The 13,276-nt window shown below is 43.7% G+C and overlaps 1 protein-coding gene across 10 annotated transcripts in view; it reads left to right on the top strand.

Moving 5' to 3' along the window:
* Positions 1-8,880: 8,880 nt before the first annotated feature.
* LOC112224310 (calcium/calmodulin-dependent protein kinase type II subunit gamma) overlaps positions 8,881-13,276 on the top strand; it is a 37,778-nt gene continuing 33,382 nt past the window's right edge. For 2 of the 10 annotated variants that reach the window (XM_024387798.2, XM_042306007.1), the window contains exons 1-2: positions 8,882-9,124; positions 13,008-13,102. In XM_024387798.2, the coding sequence (XP_024243566.2) occupies positions 9,057-9,124; positions 13,008-13,102 (163 nt within the window). In that variant the 5' untranslated portion in view covers positions 8,882-9,056. Of the gene's footprint in view, positions 9,125-13,007; positions 13,103-13,276 lie in introns of all 10 variants that reach the window. The other 8 variants (XM_042306011.1, XM_024387799.2, XM_042306008.1 and 5 more) reach the window with 7 other exon arrangements.

The following is a 13,276-nucleotide window of genomic DNA, read 5'->3' on the forward strand; positions in this document are numbered from 1 at the left end:
TTGTTTTGTCTTTATTTAGTATGGTCAGGGCGTGAGTTGGGGTAGGCAGTCTATGTTTGTTTTTCTATGTTTGGTTTCTGTTTCGGCCTAGTATGGTTCTCAATCAGAGGCAGGTGTCGTTAGTTGTCTCTGATTGAGAATCATACTTAGGTATCATTACTATACACCCCTGGTCTGAGTCGTATCCCAGTCATGACTCCCAGTAACCTGGCCGGTGCTGACCGTCTATATACTTACCCTCCGATCAGTCTTGAATTCCCTACCTTTGGAGAGTCTAGTGAAGCAGGTGCTCAACTTCATAGAGCAGTGTGATAACTTTCTCCATGTAAGACTTCTCGCTGATGTTGAACTAATGGAAGCACTTTCTGCTGTCTTAAAGGGGCCAACACGCAGCTGGTGGTTGGCTGAAAATACTAAAGTCCACAACTGGGCCACTTTCAAAGAGGCTTTCCAGTCAGCCTTCTTGCCCACAGACTATGTGACAGAAGTGGAGGAGAAGTTGAAAAACACAGTCGAAGAGCCTAACCAGTGCCTCCATGTTTTCACCTATGATTATAGGGTTCTCTGTCTCAAATGGAAGCCAGACATCTCAGAAGATGACCTGGTGAGATACTGAATAACTGCAATACACAAGTGACTGGCTGTTTGAGAGGTGTAGTGAAGACTGTGGATCAGCTGGTGAAGGTATGAACCATGGTGGAGAAAGACTGTTCAGCTTCTAAAAAGTACTGGCAGAAAGTGGGCTACCAAAGGGACAAGGATAGAGGGGACAAAAAAAAGAACCAAGAAAAGGGAGGACACTGTAGACCACCAGCAGATATCAATATGGTGCATCAGGGGAGAAGTACCCAAAGTAGGACCGTAACTTTTATTGGTGCCTATGGATGTGGGTGGATTGAAGGGAGAGGCTGTCTTGGACACTGGTCACTCATGCAAGAGCGGACCAGAGTGGTGTAGGTATCCTGGAGGGCAGGTAGTTTGCCTGACAGCCTGACAGGATGCTCTCGATTGTGCATCTGTAAAAGTTTGTGAGTGCTTTTGGTGACAAGCCGAATTTCTTCAGCCTCCTGAGGTTGAAGAGGCGCTGCTGCGCCTTCTTCACAACTCTGTCTGTGTGTGTGGACCAATTCAGTTTGTCCGTGATGTGTACGCCGAGGAATTTAAAACTTACTACCCTCTCCACTACTGTCCCGTCGATGTGCTGTTTCCTGAAGTCCACGATCATCTCCTTTGATTTGTTGAGGTTACTTTCCTGACACCACACTCCAAGGGCCCTCACCTCCTCCCTGTAGGCAGTCTTGTCGTTGTTGGTAATCAAGCCTACCACTGTAGTGTCGTCCGCAAACTTGATGATTGAGTTGGAGGTGTGCATGGTCACGCAGTCGTGGGTGAACAGTGAGTAAAGGAGAGGGCTCAGAACGCACCCTTATGGGGCCCCAGTGTTGAGGATCAGCAGGGTGGGGATGTTGTTACCTACCCTCACCACTTGGGGGCGGCCCGTCAGGAAGTCCAGTACCCAGTTGCACAGGGCGGGGTCGAGACCAAGGATCTCAAGCTTGATGACGAGTTTGGAGGGTACTATGGTGTTAAATGCTGAGCTGTAATTGATGAACAGCATTCTCACATAGGTATTCCTCTTGTCCAGATGGGTTAGGGCAATGTGCAGTGTGGTTGCGATTGCTTCATCTGTGGACCTATTGGGGCGGTAAGCAAATTGGAGTAGGTCTAGGGTGTCAGGTAGGGTGGAGGTGATATGGTCCTTGACTAGTCTCTCAAAGCACTTCATGATAACGGGAGTGAGTGCTACGGTGCGGTAGTCGTTTAGCTCAGTTACCTTAGCTTTCTTGGGAACAGGAACAATGGTGGCCCTCTTGAAGAATGTGGGAACAGCAGGCTGAGATAAGGATTGATTGAATATGTCCATAAACACACCAGCCAGCTGGTCTGCACATGTTCTGAGGACACGGCTGGGGATGAAGCCTGGGCCTGCAGCCTTGCGAGGGTTAACAAGTTTAAATGTTTTACTCACGTCGGCTGCAGTGAAGGAGAGTCCGCAGGTTTTGGTAGCAGGCCGTGTCAGTGGCACTGTATTGTCCTCAAAGCGAGCAAAGAAGTTATTTAGTCCGCGACGGGGCTGGTTTTCTTTTTGCAATCCGTGATTGACTGTAGACCCTGCCACATATCTCTTGTGTCTGAGCCGTTGAATTGCAACTCTACTTTGTCTATATACTGATGCTTAGCTTGTTTGATTGCCTTGCGGAGGGAATAGCTACACTGTTTGTATTCGGTCATGTTTCTGGTCACCTTGCCCTGGTTAAAAGCAGTGGTTCGCTCTTTCAGTTTCGCACGAATGCTGCCATCAATCCACGGTTTCTGGTTTGGGAATGTTTTAATAGTTGCTGTGGGTACGACATCGCCAATGCACTTTCTAATGAACTCGCTCACCAAATCAGCGTATTCATCAATGTTGTTGTTGGATGCAATGCTGAACATATCCCAATCTACATGATCGAAGCAGTCTTGAAGCGTGGAATCAGATTGGTCGGACCAGCGTTGAACAGACCTGAGCGCAGGAGCTTCTTGATTTAGTTTCTGTTTGTAAGCTGGAAGAAACAAAATGGAGTCGTGGCCAGCTTTTCAGAAAGGAGGGCAGGGGAGGGCCTTATATGCGTTGCGGAAGTTAGAATAACAATGATCCAGGGTTTTACCAGCCCTGGTTGCACAATCGATATGCTGATAGAATTTAGGGAGTCTTGTTTTCAAATAAGTCTTTTTAAAATCTCCAGCTACAATGAATGCAGCCTCAGGATATGTAGTTTCCAGTTTACACAGAGTCAAATAAAGTTTGTTCAGGGCCATCGATGTATCTGCTTGGGGGGAAATATATACGGCTGTGATTATAATCGAAGAGAATTCCCTTGGTAGATAATGCGTTCGACATTTGATTGTGATGAATTCTAAGGTGAACAGAAGGACTTGAGTTCCTGTATGTTGTTATGATCACACCACGTCTCATTAATCAAAAGGCATACCCCCCCCCTCTTCTTACCAGAAAGATGCTTGTTTCTGTCAGCGCGATGCGTGAAGAAATCAGATGGCTGCACCGACTCCGATAGCGTCTCTCGAGTGAGCCATGTTTCTGTGAAGCAAAGAACGTTACAGTCTCTGATGTCTCTCTGGAATGCTATCCTTGCTCGGATTTCATCAACCTTGTTGTCAAGAGACTAGACATTGGCGAGTAGTATGCTACGGAGTGGTGCGCAATGTGCCCGTCTCCGGAGCCTGACCAGAAGACCGCTTCTTTTGCCCCTTTTACGGCGACGTTGTTTAGGTTCGCCGGCTGGGATCCACCGATCCATTGTCCTGGGTGGTGGGCAAAACACAGGATCTGCTTCGGGAGAGTCATATTCCTGATCGTAATGATGGTGAGTTGACGTTGCTCTCATATTCAGTAGTTCCTCCCAAATGTATGTAATGGAACCTAACATTACCTGGGGTACCAATGTAAGAAATAACACGTAAAAAAACTAAATACTGCATAGTTTCCTAGGAACGCAAAGCAAGGCGGCCATCTCAATTGGCACCGGAAGTATTATGGATGTGTGGATGTTCTGAAGGGTGTCTTGCAAGTGTAAAAGATGTGAAATGGCTAGCTAGTTAGCGGTGGTGCGCACTAATAGCTAATATCGGTGACGTCACTCGCTCTGAGGACTTCGAAGTAGTTGTACCCCTTGCTCTGCAAGGGCTGCTTTTTTTTGTGGCGCGATGGGTAACGATGCTTCGTGGGTGCCAGTTGTTGATGTGTGCAGAGGGTCCCTGGTTCGAGCCCGGGTCGGGCAAGGAGAGGGACGGAAGCAAAATTGTTACATTGATGCTATTGACCCGGATCACTGGTTGCTGCGGAAATGGAGGAGGTCAAAAGGGGGATGAGTGTAACCGATGTGAAATGGCTAGCTAGTTAGGGGTGGTGCACGCTAATAGTGTTTCAATTGGTGATGTCACTAGCTCTGAGGCCTTGAAGTAGTTGTTCACCCACGATGCTTCGTGGGTGTCAGCTGTTGATGTGTGCCGAGGGTCCCCGGTTTGAGCCCAGGTAGGGGCGAGGAGAGGGACGGAAGCTATACTGTTACACAAGACCCAACTGTGTTGACTCAGTTGAACCTCAAGTACATACTGACGCAAGTGAAGTGGGGCTGGGGGCCATCTTAACCCAGACCACACTAGAAGGAGAGAAGGTGATCGCCTACGCCTCCAGAGGTATCCATGGAGCGGAATGTAACTATTTTACCTCTGAAAAGGACTGTTTTGATGTTGTCTGTGATGTAGAGAAATGGAGGCACTACCTTGAAGGAGTAGAGTTTGAGGTGTATGCTGCCCTCTCCTGGGTGTTCAACTGCCCCAAAACCACATCTCGCTTGACTCGATGGATCCTAAGGCTTCAGCAGTTCCACTTCAAGGTACACCACCAGAAAGGTTGCCTTAACCTGGGCCCAGATGCTCTGTCCAGAGCCTTTGAACCCGCAACTGGGGCTGTCTTTCCATGTCTGGCTGTCGTCTCCACCAAATGTCGCTGTGATCTGCCCAACACACTAATTGAAATCAAAACAACAACCCAGAAGTGTGTGACATATGTCAAAAAACACTAAGATGGACAGCAGACCAGAATGCTTTGGGTTTGAAGACCACCAAGGCATCTTCTATCGTAGAGTTCCTTTGAAGGATGATGGGGCAAAGTAACAGTTGGTTGTTCCCCAAGCACTGATCTCCAGTTCTCTACACTACTTCCACGAGAACCTTCTAGGGGTCATCTAGGACAACTGAAGACCTTAATACTTGTTCTGGAAGTTGCCTGGCGGCCCAGTGTGGGTAAAGTTGTATGGGAGCACATAAAGTGCTGCAACACCTGCTGACAGTGCAAAGCATACAACAACATCTTCAGACCACTGAGATAAACGTACCAGGAAACACTCTTGGTTGATCTGATTCTAACCAGTAAGAGGAACAGAAATATATGCCTGCTGGTCATAGTTGGTTATTGCACCAAGTGGATCGAGATGTTCCCTCTGAGAGACAGCAAAACACACCACATCACCAAGATGCTGAAGGAGGAAATTCTGGTGTCAAGACAATGATTGCCTCCTTCATAGGAAAGCATCACAGAACATGGGACCAAAACGTAGCTCAACTGGAAACCACAGGAAAAGCTCCTGCTGAGTTGGCACTGGGGTGGCATCTGAAAGGTCCCCTTGAGAGACTGATCTACAAGCCTCCTTTGCCACAACAAGCAGCTCACAATCTGATTGAGAGACAGCAGAAGAGGTTCACCGGGTGGGTGTTCACTGAGCCAAACAAGCTAAATATTACAATTCTTGGAGGAAGGATGCGCAATTCCAACTGGGAGATTGAGTCTTTCTAAGGCCATAGACAATTACATGGCACAGCTAGCGCCAAAGTGGGCAGGTCCAGCTAAAGTGTTAAAGAAACTATGACCAGTGAACTACCGAGATGAATGGGGCAGCCCAGTAGGGAAAGAGAACTCTGTCAATGTGGTGAAATGCATACCCTATTACAGCCTATGTAACAAATCATATAGGCCTGTGTAAATGATCTTTAACTGAAAACCATACATGGTAATCTAACTAAAGGGTAAAAGGTTATCCCTAGACCAATAATTGTGTGTAAAGAACAATGATACTCAGACTGATATTTTCCCAACAGATACTAAGGGTGTGTCTGGTCTATGATGTGTGGTAGAAGGCCTGTTGGTTTGCACCAGAAAAAAGAGTAATGCCGCTCCTGAGTCTGTTCCAAGGTTTTTTTTATTGAGAATTATTATGTCAAATGTTTGTATAGATTTGTGTTATGTGTCAGGTGCACCTCTCAAAACAGTGAGAGTATACACATTCTAAGGGGGATTTCCAGTTGAATACATTGTTGGACAACTGACTAGGTACCCCCCTTTCCCTGTCTTATCTCACGGTGAGATCAATATTTTTTTCCTTATTGATTTTATTGCCACACTGATATTCTTTACTTTTTAAGGCTGGTGGCGGTAAACGTCGGCAAGAAAGCGTAATTAAATTATTGCCAGCAGCACAGTTAGTCACCAATGCTCTGGATAACATGAAAGCAGTCTAAATAGCTCTGCTATGGCGCGTAAACTGGTCAGAGTGAGGCGTTCTCTCGTTTGTTTCTGGAAGTAAGCCAACGAAAGCCAGTTTGCTTGGGTGCTTGACTGACGTGAGGTCAGAAACGCTCTGAATTTACAAACAATATAACAATGCTTTTAATTTACGAACGCCCAGAGCGCACTCTTAACACGCACTCTGGCACTCCAGATTGAATTTACGGACACAACCTTAGTTATGGACTCACAGGTTTGGGTCATTGTGAAAATAGTGTTTTTGTTGTTGTCTTTGCCTGAACATTGATACAATATAATTTTGATTTTTGCTCTATACTGTTTGAATTTCTTAAGGTGTACAAAGAAATAAAGGCTTCAGTTTCTCTAGTTATTTTCAGTTTTTAATAGTTTGAACCTGTTTTATCTAGCTTTTTATTGCTGTGAATCAGACAACATTACAGGCTTATTAAGATATTTTGAGGCTTAATTTGTGCAACCTGTTAGTGAGAGTGCTGTACCAATTTCACTGGTATGTGGTAGTAGTTCCCCAACAATTAAATGTGTATAGGGGCAGTAGCACGTAAATCTTGGTGGCGCAAAAGAAAAAAAAACGAATGTTTAGATGCATGCCAACAAAGTCACAACACAACATTAAATCAAATCAAATCACATGTATTTATACAGCCCTTCTTACATCAGCTGATATATCAAAGTGCTGTACAGAAACCCAGCCTAAAACCCCAAACAGCAAGCAATGCAGGTGTAGAAGCACGGTGGCTAGGATAAACAAAATATTAATTGCACTACAACGGTGATAAAGCTGTCCCAACAGCAGAGTCCCAACAGCAGTCCCACCACCTTACCATTAGTACATCTGGCTACCAGCAGAGCCTTGTCTGGCAGTGAAACAGTTCATTCAGCCACATTTACTGCCTTTGAAAAAAACATAGCTGATATGCCTGACTTGCTTAAACAAATGTGCTTTCTACTGACAATTGAGATGTACAAACTATGGCATAAGGGGACTCCGAGCGGATAAGGGGCTATCCATAATTTTGATTAAGACATTTCTCTAAAACGTGTGCACCACCAAGTCAGAACAGTAGGCTAAGTTATGAGGGGAAAGGGACCAAATGATAAGGGTGAGGCACATGTGTAGTAAGCTGTTACTAGCCCAACAGACACTTAGTATTACTTTCTTAGCTACAGTATACATATCTCCCTGGCATATTACATCATTTATGCAGCAGCATACAAGAAATTTTTGGTCTCACCTATGATCGGTCCAATCAAAGCTATGGTATATATAATTTGATTTGACATCATTTTATCTGTGGCCAATGACCTTGAGCCTTCTTGGATGGCCACTTCTAATGTAACTCTATGGCAGCACCCAAGGGGCTTGAATTTTCAAGCTCTCCCCATTGATTTTGCGGTGATGTAGTTTACCCTTGAGTGACAGAACACTGAGCCAGAACACTGAGACAACTAGAAAATATTACCAACCCCTACGCTCTGTATTTTCTGCTGGCTGCCCCACCACCACAGAAAGCACTGAGCTAGGCTGAAACACCTACATTTTGGAGCTGCCTTACTCAAGAAAGCAAAAAAGATTGTGTTTGTATGCGGCTTTATTAACTAAATGTTTTAATATTTACTTATATTGTTTGCAAACTGATATGTGACATGTATTAATGACAAAATAACATGCAAAACAGGGAAAAATAAATACAAATGACGGGTTGCCACTAGAAGTGCACGTGATATAAAATACCAACATGTTGTATTTTATTTATATCACTCTGCACTTGTAAAAGCCTTAACAAAGGCTTCCAAACTGGCTTTCATGCTGTAATGTGCGAACACATTACCTAGCAGCCAACCTGCTTGCACCAATCCCATGCAGTTATGGTAAGATATTGTAAAATACAAACCCCATCCCCCCTCAATGAATTTCATTAATCCATCCATTCATTAATTTGTTACAATTACTGTAAAAATGTTACATAATGCACTGTACTGTTTTACAGTAACTTGCCTGCCTGTAAGTTACTGTAAAAACAACAATAAAAAATATTAGTGAGTATTGGACACCATAAAATACAGTACGTAACATACTGTACCTATTTCACAGTAATTTACAGGCAACTGGCTGCCTATAAGTTACTGTAACAAGAACAGGAAAGGATTTACAGTGCATGTAATTATTTTATGGGTAGACATTCACCTGGACTTGGGAAAAATATTTGGTAAAGACATCCATCTGCAAGTTTATGATGTTCTTTTTATGTTTGATAATCCAAGATTCTTCACTAACGAACAGCATGTAATTCATTTGTTTAATTCTTGCTAAATACTACATCTATAAAATGAAATTAAGAACACTATCAGTCAATATTTTTAAAGGTTTGAATTAAATTACTTTGCCACATTGAATAATAAGGTCAGTAAGAAAAATAATGTTGTTGATACTCTTAAGCTTTTCAAATGTTGGTTCTTTGAATGTAAAACTGTGTTTTTGTGTTTATCGGTTTGTGATGTTTTGTGTTCATTTTTAAGGATGTATAGATTTTTTAAACATTTGAATCCTTCAAATGTTGTACTGAGTGTACGAAATATTAAGAACACCTTCCTTATATTGGGTTGCACCCAAATCAAGGCGGGAGGGGAGGGGTTGTTAAGTCTTCAAACGTTTTGTTAGAGCTCGCGAACCGCTGAATCACCGAATACTGCCCCACTCTGATTTACATGACTCCGCTCAAAAACCCTGCTCACATCTCGCGTGGTTCTGTCTCTGGCAACCCCTCCCTTCTCGCTATCTCTCTTCCAGCCTGTCAGTGCGGTAGCTAGTACAGGAGGGTGACAGTCCTCCCCTAGACCCAGCCTGCCGTACCCTGACCGAGGCTTGGAGACCCTTCCCCCCCGCTCAGCCATGGCTACTACTATCGTTACATCCACACGCTTTACAGATGAATACCAACTCTACGAGGAGCTTGGGAAGTAAGCGACTGTCGCCGTTTGCTAACGTTAGCTTGCTAATGCACAGTGCCTTGCTCTCTGGCTTTCCTTCTCCCCACCCCCGTATGCTAACTTTCTCCTTTAGCCAGCTAGCTAGCTGCGATAGCTTGACCCTATTGTGTTTTGCTGGTTGTTGACAGAAGGCAGCTAGCTTGCTTGTCGTAGGTTAGGGACAGAGTTTACAATGTATGTATTTAATGCACTTTGTGTGTATATGCGATAGCACAGCTAGCTAACAATGTAACGTTGGTGTGTCAACGCCTTGTCTTTTGGTCTGCTGAAAATTGCCAGCCAGGAAGCGTTTGAGCGAAAACACTGACGTTTGCTGGCACGGCACGTTGCGTTAGCAGCCTGTTTGACTGTGCTGAATGTTAACATGTATGATTACTAGCTGTCTGTGGCTGTACAATATTAGGTAATTTGTCTAAACTGCGGTTTTAGCTAGCTGTGTATAAGTCTGCAGCTGATGTGTCGAACATAGATCTATAGTTATAGCCCACACGGACTCCTCCGAAAGCGATATTGTTGGCACATTATGTAAAACCCTGCACCCCTTCATACAGCAGCCGTAAATATAAATGCCATAAGTAGCATTATAAGCCTCCTAACACACTCTGTCGCTGTGGCTTAAAAGTGCAAGGGTGAGCGTGATGCGGTTTCTCAGAATCTCGATGGCTTTTTTTTTCTGAGAGAACCGGGACGTTTTATTATTATTATTATTACGGGCATCTGTCGGTGGCTCGATCCTCTCGACTCTGATGGTTGTTTTGTATTCCTATCTCTTTAGCCCCAGACCCTGGCTATAGTCGCAGTGTCTGGGCGTCTCTCTCTGGCATTCTATTGATCCATGATTGGTTTATCAGTTTACACACCTGGGCTGCGTTGAGTAGTTCAACGTTGTGGAATGTTCAGATAGCAGTGTATGTAGAACAGTTGCTTCTCTGACACACATGCTACTCTTATCATGATCAACATAAACAGTCTAGTCATCTAGGAAGAACAACCAGAGTTGGCCACACTGCCATAAAGCCCCAGACCTCTTGGTACATACTAGTATAATATAGCTATAAACATATGCCACTTAAGAGATTTGATCTACAGGTACTGCGCACATACATTTCTTATCGGTGTCCCTAGTGGGAATCAAACCCACATCTGGTGTTATGTTCATCCTGCTGTACTAACTGAGCTACCCATATACTGTAGCACTAACACAGGTAGATGTTGGGCTACAGAGTGGCTGTTTCCAGTGAGAGCTGGGAGAGTAGTTAAACCTGCTTCTGTTTGTCCTCTAATTTAGGTGTGGCCAACCCTCCTGGAGGGCTACAGGCTTGGGTCTGCAGGGTTGAACCTGGTTCCAGCTCTGCTCTAGCACACCTGCTACATTTTTAACTAGCTTGTATCCTAATCAAGACTGAGCTGCTGTGTGATAGAGCAGGGTTGGAGCAAAAGCATGCTCACCCAGTAGCACTCCAGGAGAGAGTTGGCCATCCTTGCTCTGTTGTACAGTACCAGTCAAGTTAGGAGACACCTACTCTTTCAAGTTTTAAAATAAAAAAAAACAATTTTCTACATTGTAGAGTAATAATAAAGATGTCAACTATGAAATAACACATGGACTCATGTGGTAACCAAAAGTGTTAAACTAATCAAAATATTTTATATTTGAGATTCTTCAAAGTACCCTTCGATGACAGCTTTGCACGCTCTTGGCATTCTCTCAAACAGCTTAATGAGGAATGCTTTTCCAACCGTCTTGAAGGTGTTCCCACAAATGCTTCTCCTTCCCTCTGTGGTCCAACTCATCCCAAACCATCTCAATTGGGTTGAGGTCAGGTCATTGTGGAGGACAAGTCATCTGAAACATCATCTTCACTCTTTCTTGGTTATATATCCGTTACATAGCCTGGAGGTGTCATTATCCTGTTGAAAAACAAGTGATGGTCACACTAAGTGCAAACCAGATGGGTTGGCGTATTGCTGTAGACATGCTGGTTAAGTGTGCCTTGAATTAAAAAAAAAAATCACTGACAGTGTCACCAGCAAAGCACCCCCTCACCATCATATGCTTCACGGTGGGAACCACGCATGCAGAGATCATCCGTTCACCGACTCTGCGTCTCAGACATTGTGGTTGGAACCAAAAATCTGAAGACAGATTTCCACCGGTGTAATGTTCATTGCTCATGTTTCTTGGCCTTGACCCAAGCAAGTCTCTTCTTATTGATGTCCTTTAGTGGTGGTTTCTTTGTAGCAATTCGACCATGAAGACCTGTATCACGCAGTCTCCTCTGAACAGTTGATATTGAGATGTCTGTTACTTGAACTCTGAAGCATTTATTTGGGCCGAAATTTCTGAGGTACGGTTAACTAATGAACTTATCCTCTGCAGCAGAGGTACCTCGGGTTCTTCCTTTCCTGTGGTGGTCCTCATGGGAGCCAGTTTCATCATAGCGCTTGATGGTTTTTGCGACTACACTTGAAGAAACTTTCAAAGTTTTTAATTTTCCGACTTGATTGAACTTCATATCTTAAAGTAATGATGGACTGTTCATTTCTCTTTGCTTATTTGAGCTGTTCTTGCCATAATATGGACTTAACAAGGTACACCTGTTAATTGAAATGCATTCCAGGTGACTACCTCGTGCACATTCATCTTCTGCACATTTATCACTCGTGTTTTAATTGCTAAATTGTAATTATTTCACCACTTCCGCCTATTGCCTTACCGCCCTAATCTTACTTCATTTGCACACACTGTATATAGACCTTTCTATTGAGTTATTGACTGTACTTTTGTTTATTCCATGTGTAACTCTGTTGTTTATGTCGCACTGCTTTGCTTTATCTTGGCCAGTTCGCAGTTGTTCTCAACTGGCCTACCTGGTTAAATAAAGGTGAAAAAAAAAATGATTAAAAGCTGGTTGAGAGAATGGCAAGAGTGTGCAAAGGGTGGCTACTTTTGATGAATTTCCATGATAAAATATGATTGGATTTAACACTTCTTTTTTGGTTACTACATGATTCCTAATGTGCTATTTCATAGTTGATGGCTTCTATTATTCTACAATGTAGAAAATTGTACATTTAAAAAAAAAAACTTGAATGAGTAGGTGTCCAAACCTTTGACTGGTACTGTACATACGCTAGTACTGGTGTCTAGACTTTAGTGTACACTACAGCCAATCTCATCCTGGTCTGCACTACTACTAGTTTTCTCTACTAGGCCTTCCTAGTAGTTAGTTGATTAATTGACCAATCTAATTCCATTAATTAAACAAAGTCCTCTTGCTCACCAGGGACGTGTTCATTAGGGAACAAAGTATCAAACTTTTTGCAATGGGAAACAAATGTATTTTCTTATTGGAGTAGATCCGATAGTAGCCTACCTTTTCGGTTCAATCTATTTTTGGAAAATGTTCTTGTGCCGACTGAACATGACCTCGGTGTCGTAGATCTGGATCAGTACCCGATTAGAGGGGAAGGAACAACCAGCAGTGTTGTAGACCTGTATTTGAGAGAGCGCTCTGCAATCTGTGTCCAAACCTGTTCCTGGAGAGCTACCTTCCTGTATGTTTTCGTCCCAAACCCAGTTGTAACTAACCTGGTTCAGTTTATGAACTAGCTAATTATTAGAATCTGTTGCGCTAGATTAGGGTTGGCGTGAAAATACAGAATGGTAGCTCTCCAGGAACATGGTTGGAGAGCCCTGCAGTACACTGTCAATTTCATTTTTATGGCTCCATGCTGTGTATCAGTGTTGATGGCCAACCCCTCTGTGTGTGTTTGTTTACCTGGGCGTTAGTATACTAAATGTCAAACCCCCCCCTGACCCAGAACTGATCATTGCTTGCCTTGTTTTCAGGGGAGCGTTTTCAGTGGTCCGCAGATGTGTGAAGAAGTCATCAGGTCAGGAGTTTGCTGCCAAAATTATCAACACCAAGAAACTCTCAGCCAGAGGTAACACACACACACACACACACACACACACACAGCGGTCAGTTGTAGATTTGTGGGGAGGGGTGTGATGTTCATCCCTGTGAGCTGTCAGTGATCTGCTGTACAAATTGGTGACTGTCAGATGTCTTCAGTTGACCATGAGTAGCTAATGTGTCATGTTTGTGTAATCTCTTG

Source organism: Oncorhynchus tshawytscha, linkage group LG25 (assembly GCF_018296145.1).
Source record: "Oncorhynchus tshawytscha isolate Ot180627B linkage group LG25, Otsh_v2.0, whole genome shotgun sequence".
NCBI lineage: Eukaryota > Metazoa > Chordata > Actinopteri > Salmoniformes > Salmonidae > Oncorhynchus > Oncorhynchus tshawytscha.